Genomic DNA, 26,671 nt, shown 5'->3' with positions numbered 1-26,671 from the left:
TGAAATTCGGTAATTCCGAGTGGAAGGATTCATTTGCTTCCAAATCCAGGATAATTGGATACGGTAAACGAAAACTACAACATTTTGTCCGATCTATTTTTTGTAGTTTGTTTTTGCTACACAATATCTTATTCATTTAAACGATATAAAAGATGAAACATATTTCATGCATTCAACTTTAAAATACGTATGATATCTCGATTTCTACAACAATCAAATCACACAACAGTTCAATAGTCATAGGTTTGAGTTGATAATCTATAAATCTATCCATTAAAAGGAAATATTTTACCCCTGATTAATTTAAGCCGTTTGTGGTGGTGGTATCTGTGGTGTTTTGCAAACGGTTAAAGACACATTATACCTAGGAAATAAATTATTTTTCCCTTCTTCAGAAAGGGTATACGTGAGTTTTATAATGTTTAAATAATGGTTTTAGAGCATGATACCATGTAACCTTTATCTTTCATGAAAGTAGCAAAATGTAAACAAAGAATTAGTTTGACTTCCATGCAATATACTTAATCACTATATCTGTACTAACTCACAGAAAACAACAGAAGCAAATTATGACACAGAAAAATGGCGATGAATAGCTTTTTCTTGGAAACTATCAGGACGCCAAATACAAAATATTTTGAGAAAGTTTTGTGCCCTTGAAATACATGAGTCTGATACATGAACGGAAAGATGCGTCTTGACTATAATATAGACCTAATGTGATGCTGATACAATGTACCTAGAGACGAGGGGCGTCCGTGGCCGAGTGGTTAAGGTCGTTGACTTCAAACCACTTGCCCCTCACCGCTGTGGGTTCGAATCCCGCCCCCAAATGTTTCTATTTCCATTTCTCAAAATATTTTTCTTTTTGGTGGCATGTTACAATTTCTGAAAAAAGTATTCATAGATCATATACAGCTGAACCTTTGCTTGTTTCTTTTTGCAGGTAGAACAGTTACAGTTATTATTAATTTGTTTGAAATTCAAAATACTACTTTGTTTACGTTTAGCTACCTTTACGACAAGAAGTTTCACAGTGTTTTCACTTTCAGCCATAATAACCTTTGGTGATAAGCATCTTGTATGCTTTAAATTCATAAATAAATGCTTGGTTGCTCCTTCAAAGAAACAAGAACACAACACAAAAAAAACCACATCATTTTCTGAGGAACAATGTGCCTTTAACTTTTAAATTGATTAAGGAGACTGTAATTTACAGTGAAAAGCCGTTTTCATTAGTAGTCATACCCACCTACAAACATGTGCTGTGTAACCAGATTCTTCAACATACTGATCGTAGCTCAATTTTTGTATTCTGATATTGAAATCTCTTAACTTTGAATAGACTGTTCTAAATTCAAAGCTGGATAAACCCAACACAATCTCAAGTAGCATTATGCTCACCCAAGTGTAAATGATTAAGGTAAAAATTAACTTGCCATCATTTTGTTAAATTCATGAGTGGGGCAGTGACATTTAAAACATTTAGAGTGAAAATTGAAATCTCATATACAAACAAGGAATATTTCCAAATTCACAAAAGCAAGGAAAAGTTCATTCATTTGGGAATATTTTACAGAATTCCTATAGCAAAATTCATACAAAACAAAGAAGAAAAATGTTCAGTCATAAATTATTTTATTTTCATTTTGCATTTACAAACATGTACATCAGTTGTAATTTTATTCAACATATGAAATCATTTCAAAGTATCAAAACAATTCACGGCAGTGAAAATTATGACTGCAAATTGGCACAAAATCCAGTAATCTATTATATTTGTAATGCAAATATTTGAATATATTCAAAGCCAAGTAAACTGAAAACGAAAAAAAAAAAATGCTGAAATTAATTAAAATCATATTCAAAGGCTTGTTAAAATGAAACAATTTTTTGCATTTTAATATGTTTGTAGAAAATAAAAAAAAGACATCGCAGTAAAACCTTTGCAGAGAAACCCCCTTTACAGACAAACAATGAATTTGTTTGCTCAATGGAGATTGAATTAATTTCTTTTTGAGCCTCAAAAAACCATAAATTATTGATTATTATCAAAACATTATCTTTAATACTTTTATGAATAAAGTTAATTCAATAAGTAAAAATTTACATTTTATATAGAGGGTTTTGCAGATGACAACGATACTCAGGGGATCTGTTATATCCAGGTGTCATTATTTTAGATAGGCAAAGCGGTATCGTTATAAGTGGGGTGTTTTTCTGCACAAAAATAATATACAGTACTTTTGATTTATAAACAATTTTGCACCAAAAAAAGGATTTTTTTTTTTAAATACCATCAATAAAGAAAAAGCGCAAGACAAAAATATGTCAATACAAGGATTATAGAGACAGACAGAAAAACGAAAAACTCGCACAAAAAAAAAAAATACACACAAATTTAATCTCTCTAAAAAGCTGTTACAAAAGTTTCGCAAAAGCTAAAAAATATTCAATCAATCTCACAGTATCATATTATGTCTTCTCTATCAACAACAAAAATATTAGCACTTATCAAGTAATTCAGACAAATGGAACATAAAGTAAAATAACATTCAGGACATAGATATTACAAACATTATCTTCTATCAAATATTTATTAAAGTTTTTTTGTAATAGAATGAGGAAACGACAAACAATATTAATATGTTGTATTCTGCTTAAGCTGGTACTATTGGGCAGTCCATAAACAGGCTCAATTTTTCTAAGGTTTCAATGTTATATATTTTAATACCTCCATATATCCAGGATTTAAGACTGTCCTATATAAAGTTCAGTGATCCAATATGAAGTTCAGCAATCCAATATCAAGGCCTAGAGAATAGAATAACAATAACCCACAGACATAAATACACACATATGACCATTTTGAGATAAGTAACGGAAGACTGCTTTAAGTAAATGCCTCTTATTTGTTATCTTAGGCAAGAACAGACACTTCACATAATGCATTTTCTTTTTTAAATCTCTCTGATGGTTTCAAATTTATTCTAGAGATTTAGTCATTTTAAATCAGCTGTGTATTAAAACCCCTTACATCAAAAATCTGGCATTAAGAACATAAATAACAACTCTTCTCAGAAATATTTCTATTTCTCAAAAGCTTTTTATGTTTTGATGTAGTTTTATAGTTTCTAAAGTTTTACTCATTGGTCAATCACCTAAACCATTCTTGTTCATCTGTTACTTTAGGCAATTAGTACAGTTATAGTGATTTAGTATTGAAAGTCAAAACACTTACTTTTTGTCAAAATACTACTTTGTTTACATTTTGTTACTTTCATGACAGATAATTTCACATTTAGCATGTGACAAGCATCTAACATGCTGTAAAGCCAGTATTTAAATGTCATCAAACTCATGTTTGCCCTTTTTTTAAGAAATAAAAATTTGTTTCCAAGACATAATATGCCTTTTATTAACACTATCAAACAATTAAGCACAAGCTGAAAGCCTTGACTAGCAGTAAAATTAACCATTGTGAAAATCATATGCAGACCTCTGGCAAGCATAGTATTGTTTTATCCAACAAGTTTAATAAATTTAGTATTGAATCTACATGTATATAATTTTCTATTTATCTCAAATCTAAAATATAAATGGTTCACAGCTAATACAGTCATTTTTCAATGATGCTCCTATAGTGTCATGCTTACATGTTTGTATATACTGCAAATGAAATCATGTTAAATTGCTATTACACTAGTGTAATATTGTTTTTATTAAATGCGCCATGGCTTATGTGATAATTCTAAGTATTGTAGTTTTAATTTGATGGAATATAAACAATGTACAGTTTAAATATGAAGTAGGGGCGAGTCTATTATATAAGTTTAGCTAAGTAAGGGTTAAAATAAGAGACACGCAAAAGAAGAAAACAACAACTTTAAAGCGACTGGAATGCTACAGTTGGTGATATGATTGTTTTACTGATATGATTATCTCTTGTTAATATGATTACATGTTCCCCCCTTTCTCAAATATTGCTGATGTGACAATAATTTACTATAACACTGTAATATAGTATTATAATGTGACTACACTGATTTTCTTCTTCTTCTCCATTAAAGAAACAAGAGCAGTCGTGGCACATAACACTCCCAACACCCTTTCTTCTGCTTTTAAATTACATATCTGAGGTATATAGCAGTTAAATCTTTGTCATAGAGTTGTATGCATGTATTTGTATGACATGTTAACAGTTCTTGATACTCCTAAATTACCTAAGAAAAAAATATTTACTTAAAACAAGAAACATGAGTCAGGTAAAGTAAATGCGGTACTAAGAACAATAAGAAACCTCAAAAATCTTGATGATTATTAAATGAAACTGGGAAACTAAAAATAAAAGGTAATGACAAGATTTTCACATAGTGACTATACTGTTTCTTTACAAATTAGCTGCACAAATGAAAATAAATCTACATTAAAGGCCCACCATGACTTACGGTGGTTAAAACAATTTATGCCTGATTATGAAACATGTTCTTACAACTTATATTACAGTCACATTTGAATCAACATTTTGAAACAATTCAGTGTACTAGAATTACACGAGGAAACAAGGTCAAGTGCCAAACAAGGCTTCAACCCATTAGCCCTGGGATGAGAGACATACATCTTAATGATTGCATCCCTTCTGAAATGTGTTTCATACCTGGTGCCAATGTTTCTACTCATTTTAAACTGAAGTTTTTCTATTTTCTCTTTTACAATTTTATTCTCTGATCACTTTCTAAATTACATTTATACAATGAACGAAATCAAAAACAAACAAAACCCAAGACAGTTAATGGATATACCCAGATGTTGTGAAGAAAAGAGAAAAAGGCAAAGATCATCTGACCTTATCTCATATTTTAAATGCCAAAACTCCTAATGCCTCCTCACTTGTTATAAAACACAGAATTATATATATATTTTTTTTAACTGTTAAAACAAGATATGTAGGTCATAATGGGCCTTTAATGTTTCAAAAACAAATTATCTCGCTATTTATGATTTAACATCATCATCATATATACAAAACAATCAGAATGTGACATGAATGATAATATGGCATTTTTAAATAAATACACATAAATGAAATATAATACATTTTTTGTAGCACATTTATTTATAAACTAGACAAAAGCATAACAAGAAATAATTCTACAAAGTGTGGCATGAAAAGATAATCGAAAAAGAAAAAAAAAAGTATTGGTGAATGTAGTTTATAAAACTGGTAAACAAAGGTCCCAATCATGCACAATGTAGTTTTAAATACATGAAGCTTGAATATTTTTTTCACCGTGAAAAGGGCTATGTAAACCTACTAAAATTCTCTCTCCCTTTTGCTAGTTAATTCTATGTTTTCTTTTCTGAAACTGAAGATCTCTTTTATGTTTGAGATTTTAAGGTATGTTGGGAAATTTTTTCTTCTTTTTGATATGTTGGGTGATTTTTATTTCTTTGTGATATGCAGGGAATTTTTATTGTTTGAGATATGTATTGGGCAAGGGAAAATGGGTGATTTTTAATCTTCAAGATATAGTGAGAGGAGGGAGTTTATTCTTTTGAGATATGTTTAATTTACCATTATCAGATGGCAATAAATTCATAACAAGGCACTTACAGTATCAAATCATCTCAAGATGGCCATGTTGACAAGGTTTAGCACAGTAAATGTTACCTTGGAGTGCAACTTTCTGATTTCAACCAACTTTTCAGGTGTTCACACTTTATCAAGGATAATATAAATATGTTACACATATATTCAAAGTCTTTATTCTTATCAGTTTAACAGGATTTTCCTATCAGGGATGTTATATCTTTCACTCTGCATTGATTGACCTATTTGTTCTTGATAAAAAATGTGCAGATACCTTTAATTTTGTACATAAAAAATGGTGAACCTCAATAAAGTATTACTAACTTAAATATAGCATATCTGTAATGAAAGCTGGGAGCATATTATAAACCCACTCCTGATAATCATTTTAAGAAAGTAACCAATACTGGTTTTATATGAAATAAAATGGTTGGTTTTGTATAAGTGACTAGATGTAAAATGTTATGACATGATTTTTGAAAGAAGGAACAGCAGAACATAACAAAATGGGAGTAGTTATATGGATGTTCAAGAAATGAGGGTTGAAATCAGAAATTTTCCATTTACTATGTCCCAATATGTTCATATAAACTTTGCCACAGACTGCATTATACATGTATTTACATAACTGAACCATTGATCAACAGTATTTCAATATAACAAAGAAGAACAAATACTTATTTCAGAAATTAAAAGATTGGAACTTATATAGATTGTTTGTAGAATAAATATTGTTTTTATTTCATGAATGAAATGTTTGGTGCTAATCACCAATAGGTTTTGATTTTATCAAAGCATTCTTGCACCAAGATCGAAACATGTTCATAACATGCATTCTAGTTTTTTTTCTCCCCTTTTAAACATAAGATGTATGTTCAGGGGAGGCAACAAATGGAGGTTTCCTGCAGAAGCAAGATTTGTAGTTCGCTCCCTGCAATGGTGGAGAAATGGCTTTTAAAGAAAAAACTTCAAGCAGATAAATAAATCATTGTTAAAACAAGAGACATAAACAAAATTATATATAATAACACAATAACAAAAGAGAATAATAATTTTATCTTGTTGTTGAAACACACTTAAATCAACAAGAACTAAAACTTCTAAATGATCATTCTTCTTAAAACTATATAATTCATGATTTTTTTTTTAATGTGTTTAATGTTTTTTTTTGTTTTTTTGTACATATTTTGGTTCTGTGTAATTTTCTTTGAATAACATTTGAAGGTTTTTTTTACAAAGCATAAAATATAGATTTTACAAAAAATGTACTTGGTTATTCTGTTTTTTTTTAAATTAGAATAAAAAATCTTGCAAATATTTAGCAACTTTCAAAAGTTAAAAAAAAATCAGATTTCCACATATAATGCTTATAAAAATAATTTCAGTTCACAAACTTCACTCTTAGAAAGTTACACAGAACATGTTTTGTTTTTTTAATTGTTTGTTGCTTTTTTTGGTAGCCAATCTTACATGGACTGTTTTTGAAATTTTTATACATTTTTTTTTTGCTTTTTGCTTTTTGTATTTTTATACAGTTTTTTCAAAAGTTATATACAAACTGAAAGCACTAATTAAACAGTAATATTCAATATAGTAGGCCATATTAAAGTGAGGGATGCATAGACCAAGACAATGTCCATTTTCAAGGCATTGCTTTAACTTTAAACCATCTTTATTCTTTTCAAACAGGACTTTGCAGATTTAGTGAGAGTATAAATTTTAAGTTTGGTACTAACAACCTTTTTCTTGTAAAATAAAGCAAACAAGGTTTATTTGTAGATTAATTATTGTTGATACTACATATAGTATAATATTATAAGTTGTGGGTTAAATATAAATGTAATTCACTTGTAGAACTAGGCTTGTTTAGATTAGTTCAAAACTTAAAGCGTTTGTTTCTAGCATGAATTCTTTGTAGAATAACAATTGTTTTTATTTCACATATGAATATTTTTGGTTACAATCCAGTTTTTATGTTTTGATTTCATCAAAGTAATGATCCTTTTGTAGCAAGATCACAATACTTTTTATTATTACTCAACATTCTTGTCAGTTTAGCACGGAGGAAGGTAGTCTAGTACTGGTGTAACTCTCCAGGAAGATGGTTAGGAGGACACTACCTGCCTACATGACTGAAATACTGTTAGGAAAAGGCCTAAAGTGAAACAAATAAACAAAACTTGTCATTTTTTAAAACAAAATTCAGGGGAGGTAAGTAAACATCTTGCTTAAGTGTAAATTCTACTTATTTCCCTCTGATGAAATATTCATACTGAGAGTATATGGTTTGGAATACACATTAATCAGTATCTTTTGGTTAATTTAAATCTTAATCTTTTGGTTAATTTTACATAATTTGTTTAAGGTAATAATCAAAACTGTAAATAGAAAAATATATCAACAAAATCCACAAACAAAATAGCTACAAAAAAATACAAATAAACATTAATGACAAATGAATAGTAGCTACTCTGAAACAAATAAAATTCAAAACTAAAGGAACATCGTATACAAAAAACAAGAACAAAAAATTCTAAAAAAAAAAAATTTCTTGAAAGTACATTTTATTGCAGACTTGTTATTTTGTTTTAAATTTATTCTTTTGAGATTTGTGTATCTTTTGATGAATGCCTAAATCAATAACTTATGTACAAAATTCAGATCACATGCTCACTCTGATTTTCCTGAAAAACTGTTCGACTTAACATAATCTAAAATTGAAACGTTTTAACTCAAATCATGCTCAACATCTCACCCAAAAAAAAAAAAATAATAAATTAATAAAAAAAAAACAAATAGATTTTAACTTTTCAAAACATATTATTTCTCTTTTATCTCTTGCACATTTTTCTTTCCAATTTTAAGTGAGCCAGTTAATCTCACCAAGAATTTAAGATTCTATGTTTTTAGGCTTTTGGACCTAATTGGAGCTCCTTAAAGATATATACAACAAATTTAATGTATACTCTAGCTACGGAGAGCATTCATGTTTGTTTATTCTTATTATGGAAATAAAAAAAAAACTTTGATGATACATACTTGAATGAGTATTCAATCGAAAGGCAAAATGTTACAAAATATATTGAAGAAAAACATTAGATCTAAATGCAGAAACGTAAAACGAAAATAAGGCTTCGCAGAACATATGTGGTGACCGTGTATCGAAATATTTACAATTCTTACTCACTTCAGTGCGCGACAGTAACTTTTATTGATAAAAAATTTTCAATCATGCATACAGGAAATATTTATGCAAAGAAAAAAGGCCAAGCAAAATATCGTCAAAAAATGTACATTATTTCTCAGCCTTTTTATTTACACCATTATTCTTATAAACATTTCCTTATATAAAACTGTACAAAATAATTTATCTTCTTAACAAAGAAATATACAGAATGAAAATTAGTAATTTGTTACATACAAGTCACACTGAAAAAATACCCACTTAATAGAAAAAAAAAACAACACATATACTTAAACAAATTTAGGCCATAAATCTGTCAAAACCATGTGAAAATAAGGTACCCTGCATTACCTTATACACTTACTTTGAAATAGGTGTTCTTTTTGCTCAAAATTGAAAAAAAAATTTTTTACGAAATATCTTGTTCAAAGTTTTTTCGGTTTTCTGGCTAGCACCCCCATAAATAAAACCCCAAGTCTCTGACAGAATTTTCTTATTTATTTACTATTATTATTGGGGTGCCAGGGGAAGGCAGGGGAAATGTAGATAGGCATTATTTACACATGGTATTGCTCGTTGAATTATGTTATTTTACCGGGTACATTCTAGACAAATGTACAATAGAAATGTACACAATTAACAGCATTCATAACAAAAAAAACAAACAAAAAAATCAACAGGCTTGTTATTTGTATAAAAATATATCATCAGATCATTATTGGTGTCTTGAAAAATCACGTAATGAGTTGTCACACGAGAAAAGGAACCATGATGACCGATTTTTGTTTTGTTATTTTTTTTATGCAAATTCAATGCAAGTATTAAGTCTAATTCTGATAACAAATAATAAACATTTTTGTCTAGATTTTATTTTCTTAATATAGAAGTGCTCAAGATTGCATAGGCAGTAATTGGTTTAAAAAAATAAAAATCAGACAGGTACGGATTTACGTCTGCATCCAGTTCTTGTGGGATTCCAGGCTAAATTCTTTATATCTACAATCCTATGGTTAAATTAATTGAATTTCCTAAGGGAATTGATTGTTTTTTTACCAAAGCATTTCTCTATTCATTATTTGGTAGAGTAAAATAAAATTAAATTCAATTTAACACAGGGTTCCTTTTCTCGTGCTACAGCTCAATTTTTCATTTATTTTTTGAGCAACTACCAACATGAAGTAAAGGACTTGGCATGTCTTTTTATCTAGTTGTGGAAGTAACCAATCTTCTGTTGTTTTCACCAGGAAGAGCACAGACAGTTTTCATGCATTTCTTTACCCTGAATGATCAAATACCCTCTAAATCATTAGGATTTTACCATTTTGCCAACATCTTTAGAAAATTATTGACAAACTTTCTTTGCATTTTTTGTTTTGTTTAAATTTCTACTACTACTTTGGCAGAGGAAACCTATTTTTTTTACATCTCTTTCTGTTATCCTTATCTATATTGTTCCCATTCTTTGAAGTTATACTCATTTATTTTACAGGTAAAAACAGGAGCTTCAAAATCTAAACTAATTCCTATCATCACACTATCATACATGAAATGTGAACTTTTTCTTTCCTCCGGTTGATATCACACTAGCTCTCTTAAGCCTGCCATAAAAGCTGCACTAAGTCCGCCAGCAATTGGCAAAGTCACGAACCACGCGATGATGATATTTCTGAACAATTTCCAGTCCACGCCTACTCGTGATCTAAACCAACCCACGAATACTATACTTCCAACTTTACAATGCGTCGTGGAGACTGGAATACCGACATTAGAAGCCAGTAATACTGTTAATGCTGACCCGACTTCTATACAAAACCCACTGTAATGTTATATAAGATTGTACATATAAAAATATCAAATAAATTTCAAGAGATATAATATAGTTATTATACAAACAATTTCACATAAACTTTTTTTTTCTTTAAAGGATCTGTTTCTGCTTGTACAAATTATGACAACCTATGGACTGGGATAATGATAAAGTGTATCCAAATGTCTTACGACAAAGAACACTAACAGACATATAGAAAGGACAGTAACTCTGTTAGCAATAACAGGGCTTAGCATATGCCACTGGAAAATGGCTGGATTTTTTTTGTAATCTCACAGTTGTTGTGAAACGTTTAAGGCTACATGTCAACTTTCAAGCTTTACTTATGGAGGATGACCTTAATTTTCCATTGGTGCATTACTTCAGACACCCTGGAGTTGAACCACTAACCTTCATAAGCTTGCTGGATATCTTCTTCATATCAAAGATTCCATATTTTCCTATACTAAACTGAAATCAACAACAGGGGTTCTTGCTTTGAAAAATGAAAATGTTACAAACCTAGATGGTGTGATTTTTGTGAGATCTTCTCCAAGGGTTTTCATCACACGCCTACCCATGACCCACAGACCTACTGAAATACCAACACCTCCAAGCATCAGAATCCAGATGGGGACCGGGGCTTTCTGTGCGGCACTTCCTGTTGACGCTGTTATCCATATAGCAACTAGTGGTCCGATAGCATTGCTAAATAGATGAAATGAAATGAAATAAGTTTATTTGTTTGGTTTAAACACCAATCTTGACACATATTTATCTCATCAGTATGTTTACCTAATTGGTTATCCTGGATAACTGACCAGTAATTACCAAATTGATTTTTGTATCAGCAGGGTAACTCGTAATATTTTTAGATACAACTGCACACCTACCAAGATTACTATAAATACAACCTCATGACATCTGCCGCACGAGGGGGAACCCGAATAGAACCACAGACATTCCCGTAAGCTACCTGGATGGATTCCTCACACAAAAAAATCCACAGTCCTTGTAGGATTAGAACCAATAGCAGTGAGGGGCAAGTGGTTTTAACTCATCAACCTTTACCACTCAGCCATGGATGCCCCGATTAGCCACATAGCATCCCATTTAAATATATGACAATGAAAACAAACTTACCTCACATCATTTCCACCATGAGCAAATGACCCAAATACAGCTGTAAGGACTTGAAGGAATGAGAAAAGACCAATTGTTTCTGGTGTATCTTTAATCTTGTTTCTAGCTAGTTCTCTTCTTTCCTGAGGAAGGAAGTATATATATAAACTATCAATATTTCTGATATATAAATCTGTTTTTTTTCCCCCATAGATAGTTACTTAATATTAGCTTGTGTTCTTAATGCATTCCTGCCTCATTTACAATTAATATGACTTCCTTCTACTATGCCAGATAATAAATTCTTCAGCACTGCAGTCAACATCGCTGTTTTTTCCTTTTAAGCAAGTGGACGCAAGTTCCAAACTATTTTAAATGTATTCTGATCTTCCTAAGAATTTTTTTTTTTTACATTGTCTCTTAACAATAGATAATTCTACAAGGGAAACCACCTCAAAACTGATAATAGGGATCACACTTGAGATTTTTTGACATAATGGGACTGGAAATATTATAACAAGATTTATTTACAGATTAATGAAGGCCTGAACCACTACCTTGTATGTAAATTTTAATGTCATTCTCTCACTCCTTTATTCCATAATAATCATTTTTATTATGCAAAAATGACCACAAAACGCAAAGCATTGCAATGCTCTTCACTAAAAACCGGCAATGAGTCAAAAATAAAAAAATCCAATCCATTTTAATTATGTAACTTTTTATATACAGTCCGACCCCGGTTATTCGACAACCCATTATTCGAATACCCGGCATTATCTGAAGTTGATCTACGGTCCCGTTTTCATCTCTATATAAACTAATATAAATACCAACGTATTATTCGAAATGCATTATCCGAATACCTCCTATTTTTCGAAGCAACATTTCGGTCCCGATTATATCATTATATAAGAATTTCACACCTATTATTCGAAGCCAGACTAATTGGCACTGATTGACTCGCTGACCGTTGTTGTTGTGTTGTTGTTAGTTACCGGGGGAAAGGGGGTGAAAAGAAAGAAAGAAAGCAAATCAAAAAATAAACATGTTTCAAAGTGATGTTAAGTGAAAATATGATTGGATGCTAAATATTACCGAAATGTGTCTGTGAAAATTACATTTAGAAGTGAAAAATAATATGACTTTTCAAGTTGCTTGTTTATATTTTGACGAAGATAAAATATTAATATTGCTTGTTTAATGTTGAAATACATTTGTAATGCATGTACATGTATATCTATGATTTAAATCCTGCGCCGTGCTTGATGTTTTTTTCTCTCATACGGAAGATGATAGCGCTATTTTTAATGTTCATGCATGTTTATATTAACCTATACGCTATATGTGAAATAAAATGCAAGTAGTTATGTTTAAGTTAACAATAAAAATATTTTGAACATTTATCATTGTTTATTTGTTTTTCTCGATTGATTACCGGTAACAGATGAGTTGTAAACATTTAATTTCGCTAGAATTTGCGATATGGTCAAGTGGTGTAGTTTTCGTTTATCACTATGTTCGGATTTGGATTATTCGAACCCATCGATTTTTCGAAGTAAATTTTCAGTCCCGGGAACTTCATAAAATCAGTGGCATGTAGTAAAAAAAATGTATTTTAATTATGTTTGTTAGAGTTTATAAAGTAGTTTGTACTTTGGTTATTTGGCAAAATTCAAATTTTATTTTTTAGACCTTTGGACCTTAGGATTCCTTAAGGACTTTCTAACAAATCAACAAAAGTCCCTGGCGGGCCACATACCTCATCATTCAGACTAGAATTAGTTTCGAGACTAGCGGTGCTACCCGTTGTGTTTCCACTGTTACTACTACAGTTACTGTCACCTTCTGGTTTCTTCACCTCTATAATGAACTCTTCTCTGTCAATCTTTTCAATCTTTGGGATCAACAATGTACTACTTTTTGCACTTATGTTGCTACGACTTTGTGCAGCGTCGAGTACGTCGTCAACATTTGAATCGTTCACACCCAGCGGCAAGTGATGACTCTTCTTTTTTGCCGGTGTACTTGTCGACTTTGGCTGCAAATCACCTAAATAGATATATAGAGACACATGTATAAGAACTGCATGCACTCTTCAATCATAAAATTGTTTAACAATAATGTCAGCATAGTTTGAAAAGGTGTAACTAGGGCTATATCATGATATACAAGTTACAATGTTTTTTGTTTTTTAGTATCAAGCCCAGATCTGACACAAGTTGTCATTTCATATCAATACTCATATTAAACCAGATTAAGAAATTATAGTAAAACAAGTCTACATGTACTGCACAGTATCAAGGATCTTTAGATTGTTTTGATTTTTATGTCATAACAACACTTTTAATGTAATATGGCACTTTTCCAGCTTTACTGATGGTAGGAAGACCTCCAGTGCTACTACATGCATTATTTCAGACACCAGCAGCCCCCCTTCAGTAAATCAAGACTCCTTCAGCAATTTAAATTCATGGCATTATGTCAGATGTAACAATGATAATTCTTACCAATGTTATCTTTACTAGACAGTTCTGACCGTAATGCGGCCGCTTCTTTGGAATGTGCATTGAGTGTGTCTTGATCTGAAATACACAAACCTAACTTTAATATTTCTCATATTATTATGTGCTATCCTTTTCACAAATTTCTTTTTTTTTCCCAGTTGGCTGGTATAGAACTTAAACTACACAAATGCATTGCTCCAGAAGGAACCATTGGTTCATTCATGAACATAGATGAAAGGTATTTAAATAGACTTTACATGTCAATCACATTCTTACTTGATATCAGTTGTGCACACCCTTGATATCAATGGAGCATACCCTTGATATCAATGAAGAATATATCTGATATCAATGACACAGAGATATTAGGCATTAGAACACATGATATCAATCACATATACACTTGATAGAAATGTATTATCTCAAGTTTTTTTTCCAAAAGACTAAGCAATTTCAATTGGATTAAGGTTCACAGAGTACAAGAAACTGCTGAAGGTAAACAAACAACATTAGAGCTTTTGCACATGAATATATATTTTTCTTTGCATATCTATACACTTTTTTCTAAACTAAATACATCAAACAACAAACATACTAGTTAGTTGCACCTATGTTTACATTCAAAATTCACTATTTCTGATTAATATGACTTTTACCAAAATAAAGGGAAATAATTCAATAATATACCTAACTTTGCAAAGGTCACGAAAAAAGAACTTAATGCAAATTATGCAGGTACTAAAAGTTCACCCAACTTTTTAATTTGTTTTATTGCAATTAGTGAAATGTTATGACAAAACATGAATAAACATTTTCATCTTTGTCTGCTTTGAGACCAATTATATATTCATTAATGCAACTTTACCATTAATAAAATAATATTTTTAGGGAGTTAATAATTCTGTCTGATATCATACAAATTTTCTAGCACTATGAGACCTTGTTCCACTGACACATTATTAATATGTTTTAAATGTTCGTACAAACAGTACAAATTTATCAAATATACAAACTATTATAAACCAAATACCTATGCCCGTTGTTTTTTTGCAAATTGACGAGGAACTAGTTTGTATTGTTAGGTCAATTACTGGGAGCATTGTCGGGTCCGTTGTATGAACTACGGAAATACGGTTACACTTTATTCTGCTTGTGCAGTGAATACAAAATTATAACAGATAATTTCACATGCTAATTAAGTTTAATGCAAATTTTACAGCTTGAACCAAAACGATGCACTTTTCTAAATCATGATTAATGAAGATTTTATTTACATTTATTCAATTACCAATTCAACATTTCGTTCCATTAGAAAATAAAACCACTTCTTAATGCACATCCTAATTAGTTAGTTCATAATTTCAAAACAAAAAACAAACAAGCTCCTTTATAAATCAAATTTAACAATGGGCCTTTGAATAATAACTAGACATGATATTTTGTTAATGAGATAATATTAATACGCCATCATTCTATGCCTGAGGAAATTAAAGCAGCTGAATATTAACAGGTATCTTTATCAAGACTTTGAAATACAAAAAGAACTTTAGTTTCCATTTAGCAATGTTTAGTTAACGATCAATAAGGACAATGAACATTAGAATTTTGTGTTGTTGTGAAGTAAATGGTGTTTGTAAACAACAACAATAATCATAATGCAAAGAACAGGAGAATATATAAATATATAATTAATTGGAGGGGGATGCCGATGGGGCCAAATTTCGGGCTAAAAAACTCACAATATGGCGCATTTCCGAGTATAACCACTGAACATTCACAGGTTCTCTGGTATAGACTTCCTCATACTGTAACCTCCCTGGCACGATTTAAACCCAGACCAGTGATTCTTGCCTTATATCAAACAATCTCTATTTTCTTTTCTTAACCATCTACTTCCAAGACTGTTTATACTTCTTCCTTTTTCACTAATATTAAGTGCTTATTGTAAAGCTATACAAATTTATTGTTCATTGTATTTATTATTTCACTTCCCTGTTTTTCATCTTTCCAATGCTAATTTTTCCTCTCAAAAAGTAAAGATAATCATGGCCACTGGGCAAATTTAACAAGTTTTAGAACTTACAATTTTTGTCACTCTCTATAAGACCTTCCTCCTCCTTCTGTTTCACTATATCTCTAGCATGACCTGAAATCAGAAATCATTTGTACAAATTACTTACAGCCAAATAATCCTTTTCAGGACTTTCGTAAGCATTTTGAGACTTTGGCTATGGCCCATGCAAGGGGCTATTTTGTGTATGATTTTTGAATCATGGGGGAAATTACAAGGACTCTCACTAAAATATATACAAGAGAAATGTAACATTTTGTTATGTCTAAAAATTATATTGGTATAATGTTATCCTCATAACCTGTAACCAAATTATGAATTATGACCCAGTTCCCAATCCAACATAACCTCATTCTTCTTTTTTATTATCAATATTAGGGATAACAAGATATAACTTTGAAGATGGTGAGCCAACAGTATAGAGCCTGGTCGGACTGCAAGGATGTGCAAGCTGATCAGGCTCTATACTGGTGGCAATAGCTTATATTTTTTCCTTTTTTTGAGCATTTTTTTTCCCAGCACGTTAAAAGTGTTTTAATGGTAAAAATATTTTCCAATTAACAAAATAAGTATCTCAATAATTAAAGGGTCAAGCACTATTACAAAATATATGTCAAAATGTGCATGAATAGACATTACTCTTAATAATGAGGTACATGTAGTATGTGGCTACATAAAACAAGCAAATTCGTTGAATTTATATCCCCCGCCGAGTACTGGTTATTATTAACACAACAACTGAATACATAAGGCTTTATTTATATATTAATCATGGCATAAACAGTAATATTCTTTGAACTTGATAAATATTCAGGGCAATAACAGAGCCATAACTTTGTGTTAAATAGTAAAAATCTGGAAATGCCAATGAGATGTATGCATACTACATAACTAATCAAGGGCCATAAATCTGAGTTATAAGTATCTGACTGGAACAAGGCGACTATATGCACATCTCATCTTAGTATCCCAAAAAGTTTCATTGCATTCCAGCCAGTAGTAGCAGAGAAGTAGCGAGGAAACAAATATTTTTCTATATGGATACTGCATAACTAAACAAGGGCCATAACTCTGAGTTAAAGTGTCTGACCGGAACAAGCCGACGATATGCACATCTCCTTCTGGTATTGAAGGTTCCCATAAAGTTTCGTTGAATTCCAGCCAGTAGTTGCAGAATAGTAGCGCGGAAACGATTTTTATTCCATATGCATACTGCATAACTAATCAAGGGCCATAACTCTGAGTTAAATGTCTGACCGGAACAAGCCGACGATATGCGCATCTCCTTTTGATATTGAAGGTTCCCATAAAGTTTCGTTGAATTCCAGCCAGTAGTTGCAGAGTAGTGCGGAAATGATTTTTACTCTATATGCATACTACATAACTCATCAAGGGCCATAACTCTGAGTTAAAGGGTCTGACCGGAACAAGCCAACGATATGCGCATCTCCTCTTGATATTGATGATTCCCATAAAGTTTCGTTGAATTCCAGCCAGTAGTTGCAGAGAACTACTCCGGAAATGATTTTAATTCCATATGCATATTGCATAACTAATCAAGGGCCATAACTCTGAGTTAAAGTGTCTGACTGGAACAAGCCGACGATATGCTCATCTCCTCTTGGTATTGAAGGTTCCCATAAAGTTTCGTTGAATTCCAGCCAGTGGAACAAGCCGACGATATGCGCATGTCCTCTTGGTATTGATGATTCCCATAAAGTTTCGTTGAATTCCAGCCAGTAGTTGCAGAGAACTACTCCGGAAACGATATTTACTCTATATGCATACTACATAACTAATCAAGGGCCATAACTCAGAGTTAAAGGGTCGGACCGGAACAAGCCGACGATATGCGCATCTCCTCTTGATATTGATGATTCCCATGAAGTTTCGTTGAATTCTAGCCAGTAGTTGCAGAGAACTACTCCGGAAACGAAATTCGGACGGACGGACGGAAGGACGGACAACGCCAAAACTATATCCCCCTCCTGATTCCATCGGCGGGGGATAATAAACTTGGTCAGATTTTTACATTATAAAAGATTACATCACATATGTTTATTTCTTTCCGATCTGTTTCACTATTCATATATTTTTTTGTGATTTTCAATATTTTAAAACTTTTGTCCCTTGACCTAGAACGGGGGGGGGGGGGGGAGCTCAAACTATGTTGTCCATAAACTGGTTCATTAGGTATACTTAGCTAACTACCTCTGTCTCAACATGATCATCTCAACATGTTTTTCACTTTTGGTAAACAAAGCTTATTCAAAATGTAAACAATATGATGAAATAGTTGGATATATGCCACACATTATTACATAGCCAAACATAAAAACAACATGAATTTTATCAACAATGTAAAAATATTCAACAACATGAAATACAAATGTCTTTATTAACAATCATCAAAATTGCCTATAACACTGAACGCTTAGTCAGCTATAGTGTTTATTAATATCAAATTGATATTGTTTTCCTATAAAAATGACTCAAATCTAGGCCATAGAACTGCATGTATATCCACCGAAGCAATCATATTTATATTAATATTTATTTATTTATTTTTAAGACTGTTTACATCGCCAAGTTAGGTAATAAAATTTTTTCTGCATCAAGTCACATGTTTACCTACTAACTTGTTTTCTTTCGGATGGATTAGTCATCAGATGAAAATTTAGATTACAAAACTATTTTCAAATTTTGAATCATAAGACCCATGTTAATAGTTATATTTTTTGAGACTTGTTTTTGTGTGTGTGTGTGTGTGTGTTGGGGGTTGTTTTTTTGAGACAAGTATGTAGGTCATTAAAGGCACATTATGCCTCAGAAATCTGTATCTTTATAATCAAACATTTGTTTAATATTGTTTAAATAATTGAGCTAGATTTTTAACGCTGAACATGCAGTCACATGTTGTAAAGGTAGCATTTTGCATTCCGTACACTGTAATTATACCAATTGCCATGCAAGATAGTTTATGTACATGTATGTAGCAAATGAGTGAGTTTTTGGAAACTGTAACAAGATAACAAAAAAAAAAGAAATTTATAAGTAAAAATGATTGCATTTCTGAGGCATAATTGGCTTTTAAACGATTTTTCTACATGTTATCTTGTGTTTCTATAATTGAAAACTATTTTTTTTTTTTTGGGGGGGGGGGGGGGGGGGGGGGTATTTTTTTATTACATTAAAAACACTATCAAAACTCCCATTATTTCTAAACAGAGAAGAAAAACATATAGTGTTAAATGTACAGCAGAAAACCCATTGGAGATTATTCTCTTTAAATCTTGGCACTATTTCTTATTTTAATTGTTTCCAGAAGTGCACTGAACTCAAAACTTTACTGTTTCCTATCAACAACAGGGCATGCAGGTACTATTCTGAATATTTATAGCCTCAGTTACTATTGATTTTTCATTATTAAGAACTGCACCAAACTATGTAAAAGTTCTATACTTAAGTAAACATTGGTTTCTTGCCAGACAGACAGCTGTACAGTACACCACACATACATGTATTACTTCACTCGTGAATGGCATCAATAGCGATATTAATATAAGGCAATATATGTGTTTCTACACGCATGCCAACACAGATGTTTCAAAGTGTATTGGTAACCAATAGATGACCTATCTCACCTAGGACAACAATCCCTAGACTATATACATTTCATTTACATTATATTATTTTTATTTTCCATTTATAAATGAAAGATGTACAGTAAAACCTCCACACAGTAACACCCCTTGTGAGACAAGGACATTGGTTGTTGTGGACAGGTGTTGCTCTGGAGAGGTTAAATCTATTATAAAGTTATCATTTAAAAATCTGAAGACCAATGTTCTAAATACTATGCGAAGTCCAGTTTATTCAATTTAGTTTTTTCTCAAAGAAATAGAAAGTGTAAGAAATCAGCCCATTAAATAAATGAATAAACCACATAATAATATTAATTGCATCTCATGAACTACATGTGGACTCGGTCCAAATCTTTTTCCCCCCACAAAGAAAACACCTGCACACCCCCCACCCCAATCTATCAAGTTTATAAGAACAATTTCTTCTAAAAATATTGTACAAGCCTTATAGAATAACAATTTGTTATCTAACCTGTAGTCTATATTGATACCTTCTTATGTCAGACATCAGTTAAAATGTCTCATAACTTACGGAACAGATCAATCAATTGTAAGATACAAGATTACAGGAAAACTTCTACCACTTCACTTCAAAATATATGTTATTCAATATGCTATTCAATATTGAGAGATAAAACCGGATCATGTAACACTTTTTCAAGTTTGCCGAGAAACAATATATTCATTAAATAATTGGTTTTGTTTCTTATTAACTTGTTTTCTATTTCTACCATTCTTTTTATATTTATTTTAAACATTTTTTTTTTTTTTTAATGAATAGTTTTGCCCCTAGAATTAAATGTCATGGGAAAAAAACAAAGATAATTCTCTCTTATTTTTAGTATTATATCTTTCTTCTTTTTTTTTTTGGCAATATAAGTAACCAGATGCCCTTTTACATATTATTTTATGTACTTCAGTGCAGTATCAGTACCAACGTTACAGCCTAAATCCAGTTTTAGCAGGTTTTCCCCACTTTATTGATACTTCCAGTTTCTAAATCATTAAAGTATGCACCCCCCAATCTATACAGAAATAACTTGTTATTGAATGCATCTTTTTGTAAATATTTATAACTGAAATATGACATAGATTATGAAAACAAAACAAAACATTTTTCTTCAAATTTAATATTTTTTTTGGATAAAACATCCTATTTGCTACATATTTTGCAATGATTTTTAAATATATTACAATCTGGATAAAAGAAAGTGAAAGTCAGATTTTTTTCCTTCTAAAGCAGGGGCTGTTTACAGGTGTCTTCCTTTTATAAAAAAAATATTTTAAAATCATTGAATTCTCCTCTATATTTCAAGTTTTACGATACACTTATTTCATCTTAAGTATTTGCTGTAAATAGTTTACTTCTTGTCCTATTAAATTTATCTACATGTGCGGAAGTAAAAATGTTTGTTATCACCTGTTTGTTTATTTTGCTGGTTTTCATGCACTTGACTTAGTTATATTTAAATATTGTCTCTTACCATGGCATGCCCATAATATCATAAATGGACTTGTCCATCTTTCATTAACCATAACAATTCATCAATTTTTAGAGAAAATTTCAGAATCTGTACAGGAGGAATGGCTGACAGTGCAACCCATGATTTTGGTCTGCACTGGTCGGATGGGTAAAATAGTTGCCAATTTTCTGACAAACTAAGAACATGCAGATGGGCTACAGTTATATACATGACATTTGAGCATTGCCACCAAAATCAATCTGTATTTTATTATGTCATCCCTCATTCACAAACTTTTCTTCAGAATTCACATTGCATAATACATTGTTTAGTGGTTAAATTTAAGTTTATTTTGTTTGATTTTTTGCCATTTACAACACATTTATACTCATATCATTGCAGTCAGTACATCTAATTGCCTGAATAACTAACCAGTAGTTACAAATTTCTTCACAACGGAATAATCCCACACAATTTCCGAGTCTGTGATGAGAGACAAATGACATTAACTCAATGTCAAAGATCAATAAGCTAAATACAGACAACAGCTGGTCAATCTGACAATCTTTCTTGATTTATACCTCCAGCAAAATCTTCATCTTAATGGTAAAATATGGACAAACAAATTCAAAATACTATATATACCAATAGTGATACTATAAGTGAGGTATCATACTTACGCTCAATTTTGTTTCGTTGCCATGGCACCACAATAAACTTGACAACAATGGCCAACAATATCGCAGGTCCAAATGTTAATATAAACGTCCCATACAGAGGTATTTTGTTGAAATGTAGTACTGTAACAACATAAAACATACAGTTATGACAATTGTTTTAAAGAATTTTTTTTTAAATTTGAAAATAAGGAATTAATTCACCTTGACAATATTCTAAAAAAGATTGTTTTGCATATATCAGAGGTCCAGAGGTCAAATAAAGTAATTTTCCCAAAAAAATAAATAAAACTGTTGAAAATTCTCTCAAAATTGTGAAGATTTCCTTAAGCAGCGTATGTTTATAGACTTGTAATAATGATCATTTTGTTAAAAACACCATTTTAATATTAATACATGTACATACATCATCATCTGGGGAAAAAAAGTCATCATATTTATAGGCTTATTAATTTTTCCAAATTTTCTTACAGTTTCTACACTGAAATATTCAAATTAAAGGCATTTGCTATCAAGTAATTAACTATGGACGACAAAATAAGCTTCTGCCACCAATATGGAATTAGGTCAACTTGTACACCTGTGCAGTCTGACCAGGTTCTGTACTGTCTATTACTCAATTTCACCTTCTAACATTGGTTCCCAACCATACTAAATATCTTAAATGGACTTCTCCGGCTTCCAATATGGACAAAACCAAATTTAGTGGTGAAATTAATGAAGTATGTGGTCTTATAAAATAATGAATATTATAAATCTATGCTTTTAAATGGCCAAAGGCAAGTCAGTTCTTGAATGAATTGTGAATGAGATTTCATATTCAAAGCAAGGTTATAATTTACTGCAGTAGACAGGATCCTACTGTCAACTTTGATAATTGATGAATTTATCATGAACGATATAGCTGCATCACTTTAAGATTAATTTAATTCAGTAAGGACATGAATTCTAAATACTAAACTGTATCCTTCACCTAGATTTAACACCAATCTTGAATAATATGCACATAATTTGTATGTATTAAACATAACCACAAAGTAATATGTTTTACAGAATGGTTCCCTGCAGAATAAAGTTAAGACTGGTAACAAAGCCACTTTCCAGGGTGAAGGAGACCCCATGTAGTTGTATTTTGCAGATTGGTGCAGGCAAAGTCCATTTAAGTTATTTAGTGAGATAACAGTTAATAGGATATCTCACTAAATAACTTAAATGGACTTTGTTTTGTTGGTTTACAGCACACGACCACAATTTAGGTTATATGGTGCCAAAACAGGGAAGATGATTTTGGCTAACCTCAGGTGTTAAAAACTTTACAAGCAACATCAGGGGTCAAAACCACCCAAATTCAGAGGTCTCAATACTTAAAGGAGATCCCTAAGCCACAAGGGGATTAAATGGACTTGTCCACCTTTCAAAGAAAAAGTACAGTTACCTTTTGATACTGTAGCCAGTACTAGCCACCTAAGTACCAAATGTATTACAGACAGATGACAGAGAAGTCCCTATCTGTTAGCAGGCGAAAGAAAAATTAAGCTGCCAATAGTAGAGTCTGGTCAGACTGCACAGAAGTCAGGTGACCTACCTCTATACTGGTAATACATAAACTTGTCACTTTGGGTTCAATAGACTAAGGGTTAAAGAAAATGTTTATGATCTTATTTACTATGGTAAGAGAGATATCATTTTAGATACATTCCCCCCCCCCCCCCCTCAATTTGTACGTCAGAAACAGTATCAGATCAAACCTATCCTATAATACTATGTTAAAACATTAATCCTCTTAACATGGATTAGAAAGTCAAAAGCATTTATTTACACACTTTTTTGTAAAATAGGCATGTTAATGTCTTAGTATTGGACTGACATGTACAATAAACAAAACTGAAGAAAAGTTATAAAGCGTTGGCAATATTATGAATGGGTCTCGGGCTCTTTGAAATGTGAAAATTCAGCATCACAATTCTGAAAAAAAAAGAAGATATTTTGGCTTTGTAAATGGGGTCCTTTTTTTTAACCCCAAAATCTTTTTTACTGTTATAAATAATTAAAGTCATATATAATTATATCTCCTTAGTTTGAAAATACCTGGATGGTCTGGAAAAGTTCAGGAGAATATTGTGGAATTTTCATTAACTTTGCCATTTGGGAAAACACCTGACTTGTCAAAAATTGTTTTGTATATCTATCTATTAGCATGACAATTTTAATTATTATGTACACATCAAAACTTTAATGCTTTTTCTGTTTTGTTTCTGTAATTGGACAGCATTTCATGCTATGTTACTGATGAAATTTTCAAATATACTAAATCTACAAAATGTCTTCAATTAACTGCACATTCATTACTATTCCAGGGCAGGAAATTTGACAAAACCAGGAAATGTAATTCCCACCAAATTAAGTGAATTCCCAGTATTTATTTCATAAGAAAAGTACTTAAAACCTGCATCAAACAACTTCGAAAGACTGTTTTCCAATTTGTGTTTAGAACATTTAAAAGGTTTATGTAATTATGTAATACTCACACTGCGAGCCCTTGTAGAAGATAGAGAACAGATTGATCGCTATGGTGAAACCGTAGAATATAGGAAGAAGCTTCAAGCCGGGCTCTAATGGTTTCTCCTGCAATAAAACATGTCACAAATAAGTGTCAGCTTACTTTCTTCATGTATTATATATCAATTCTTAAAATATTTTAGAAAGTAATTATGAACAAGTTTTTACAACAAAGTTAATTTTATCAAAGGGTTGATTGTATATGAAGTTGCACTTAAGCTGAAAATTCACAATTTTCAGCTTAACTAGTGGTAGAGAAAGACTTCAGGCATTATTAAAGGCACAGACAGACATTTGGGTAAAACTATCAACCTTACAAAATCTAGTTGGATAGCCATTTACCAAAAGGTGTAAGTGATTTAAAATCAATGTCTTTTTTTGCCCCCCCCAAGATTAAAGAAAAAGACAACTTGTAAATTAGTAACATTAAAAAGAAAATCGTTGACAGTCGGCAATAATTCCAAGAGAGAGAATTTCTCCTCTTTCTCTAAAATTTTTAAGTTAAAAACCTAGTCCCTACCTTGCTAAGAACCATTTTAAATATAAAGAAGAAGAGAAGTGTTGAGATGCCACCAGATAATAGAGGTGAGGCGAACCAGGAACCAACTGAAACATAAAAATATATCAATATAATATACATAACATCATAGCCTAAAATACATGAAACTTCAGAATGTGTACAACATGAAATTACCCCTTATATATTATTTATTTTTTAACATTTATTCATTACCACACTCAGCATCTTAAATTGTCTTGTCCATCTCTCAAATGACAAAAACCTTTACTCTCTTTCATGGAAAATTTCAAAATAAATTAATAAAATTAAAATAATTATTTCTATTTTCTTCGCATTTTTAAACTTTTAACAAGTGAATGATCTTTTGCAAAATATAATTTTGGAAAATTAACATACGTCATCAATGTTCAAACCTTACCATGCCAAATATCTTAAATGAACTTCATGAACTGACTGAATAGTGAACAGTTCAAGATCTTGGTTCACACTGACACATGGGTAGATTAAGTCACTGTACGCAGGCTAAAGTTTTAACTCACTACAATAACTAGCTATTCACTTACTGATGTAGCCAAGCTGTTTCCAGTTGACCCCACTAGCACCATGAGCCACAAGCGAGAACCCTAGTGTCGCACCAACTATACTGTGTGTTGCTGACACTGGGAGCTTCAGGAACGAGGCCACCAACATCCATATACATGATCCTATAAAATATAAACAATCAAATTTCAAACATCCATATACCTGATCGTACATGAACAATCTGATTTCTCCTCAACAACATTTCTTGTTGCGTCTTGTTCAGCTTTATGAACACAAGGTAATGTAAGCCTTGATATATAGCAAACCTATACTGTCAGAATACTCACAAAAACAGCCTGCACAACCCTAAAGTCTAAATACTGTTTGCTACTTTGATACTGAATTCCCTTAAATTACTAACTGACTTTACCAAATTCAAGACAGGAAAAGTCTTATTGAACACATTTATTCAGTAGAGATTGGGTAAATCTTAACAAATTGTTAATAATAATATTTAAGTTGTCCTTTACTGCTACAGTTATTGACAAACCTCCAGTGTTCTCCCCCCCCCCCCCCCCCACTGGCACATGACTGTACTCATGTTAGAAGTTAAAGGATTTTAACTTCTAGCTTAACTATTCAATATTGATTGTACTTTGCACATGCCTAAAATGAAAATTTTCTCTTCAAACAGAAGTCTCGATTATTTAATTCAAGACAGAAAACTCATTTTCTTCTCCCTGTGAATGACAGTATATTGGGCTGATCACTTGTGATGTGTCTGAATCTGTCATCATCATTACTGTAAATAAGTCATTGATCACATTTTGTGTGCAGACATTTTCCCATCAAAACTCGTTATTCAATCTTACATCAGGACAAAACTTATGAACAAACATATGATTGAAACATTCTGTATGGACCGTCTTTACTCTAATCATATTACGGCCGCAATATTGGTAAATGGAAACTCACTCTGCCATAATAACACATCAAAACTTAATT

At 31.5% G+C, this 26,671-nt stretch overlaps 1 protein-coding gene across 1 annotated transcript; it reads right to left on the bottom strand.

The window, feature by feature from the left end:
* Positions 1–1,621: 1,621 nt before the first annotated feature.
* On the bottom strand, positions 1,622–26,098 carry LOC132728054 (sodium-dependent phosphate transporter 1-like). Its single transcript, XM_060713663.1, has 10 exons — positions 25,708–26,098; positions 25,145–25,230; positions 24,594–24,690; positions 22,069–22,188; positions 16,294–16,356; positions 14,214–14,288; positions 13,466–13,755; positions 11,725–11,846; positions 11,104–11,289; positions 1,622–10,590 (listed from the first exon to the last, which is right to left on the bottom strand). The coding sequence occupies exons 1-10, from the start codon at positions 25,898–25,900 to the stop codon at positions 10,353–10,355; spliced, it is 1,470 nt and encodes a 489-aa protein (XP_060569646.1). The 5' UTR covers positions 25,901–26,098; the 3' UTR covers positions 1,622–10,352.
* Between the last annotated feature and the right edge of the window lie 573 nt (positions 26,099–26,671).

The sequence above is a fragment of the Ruditapes philippinarum genome, unplaced genomic scaffold, assembly GCF_026571515.1.
Source record: "Ruditapes philippinarum isolate M1 unplaced genomic scaffold, ASM2657151v2 ctg1280_1_1_1_1, whole genome shotgun sequence".
Lineage (NCBI taxonomy): Eukaryota > Metazoa > Mollusca > Bivalvia > Venerida > Veneridae > Ruditapes > Ruditapes philippinarum.
Note: the sequence above shows the minus strand (reverse complement) of the source record. Positions and strands in the feature narration are given on the sequence as shown.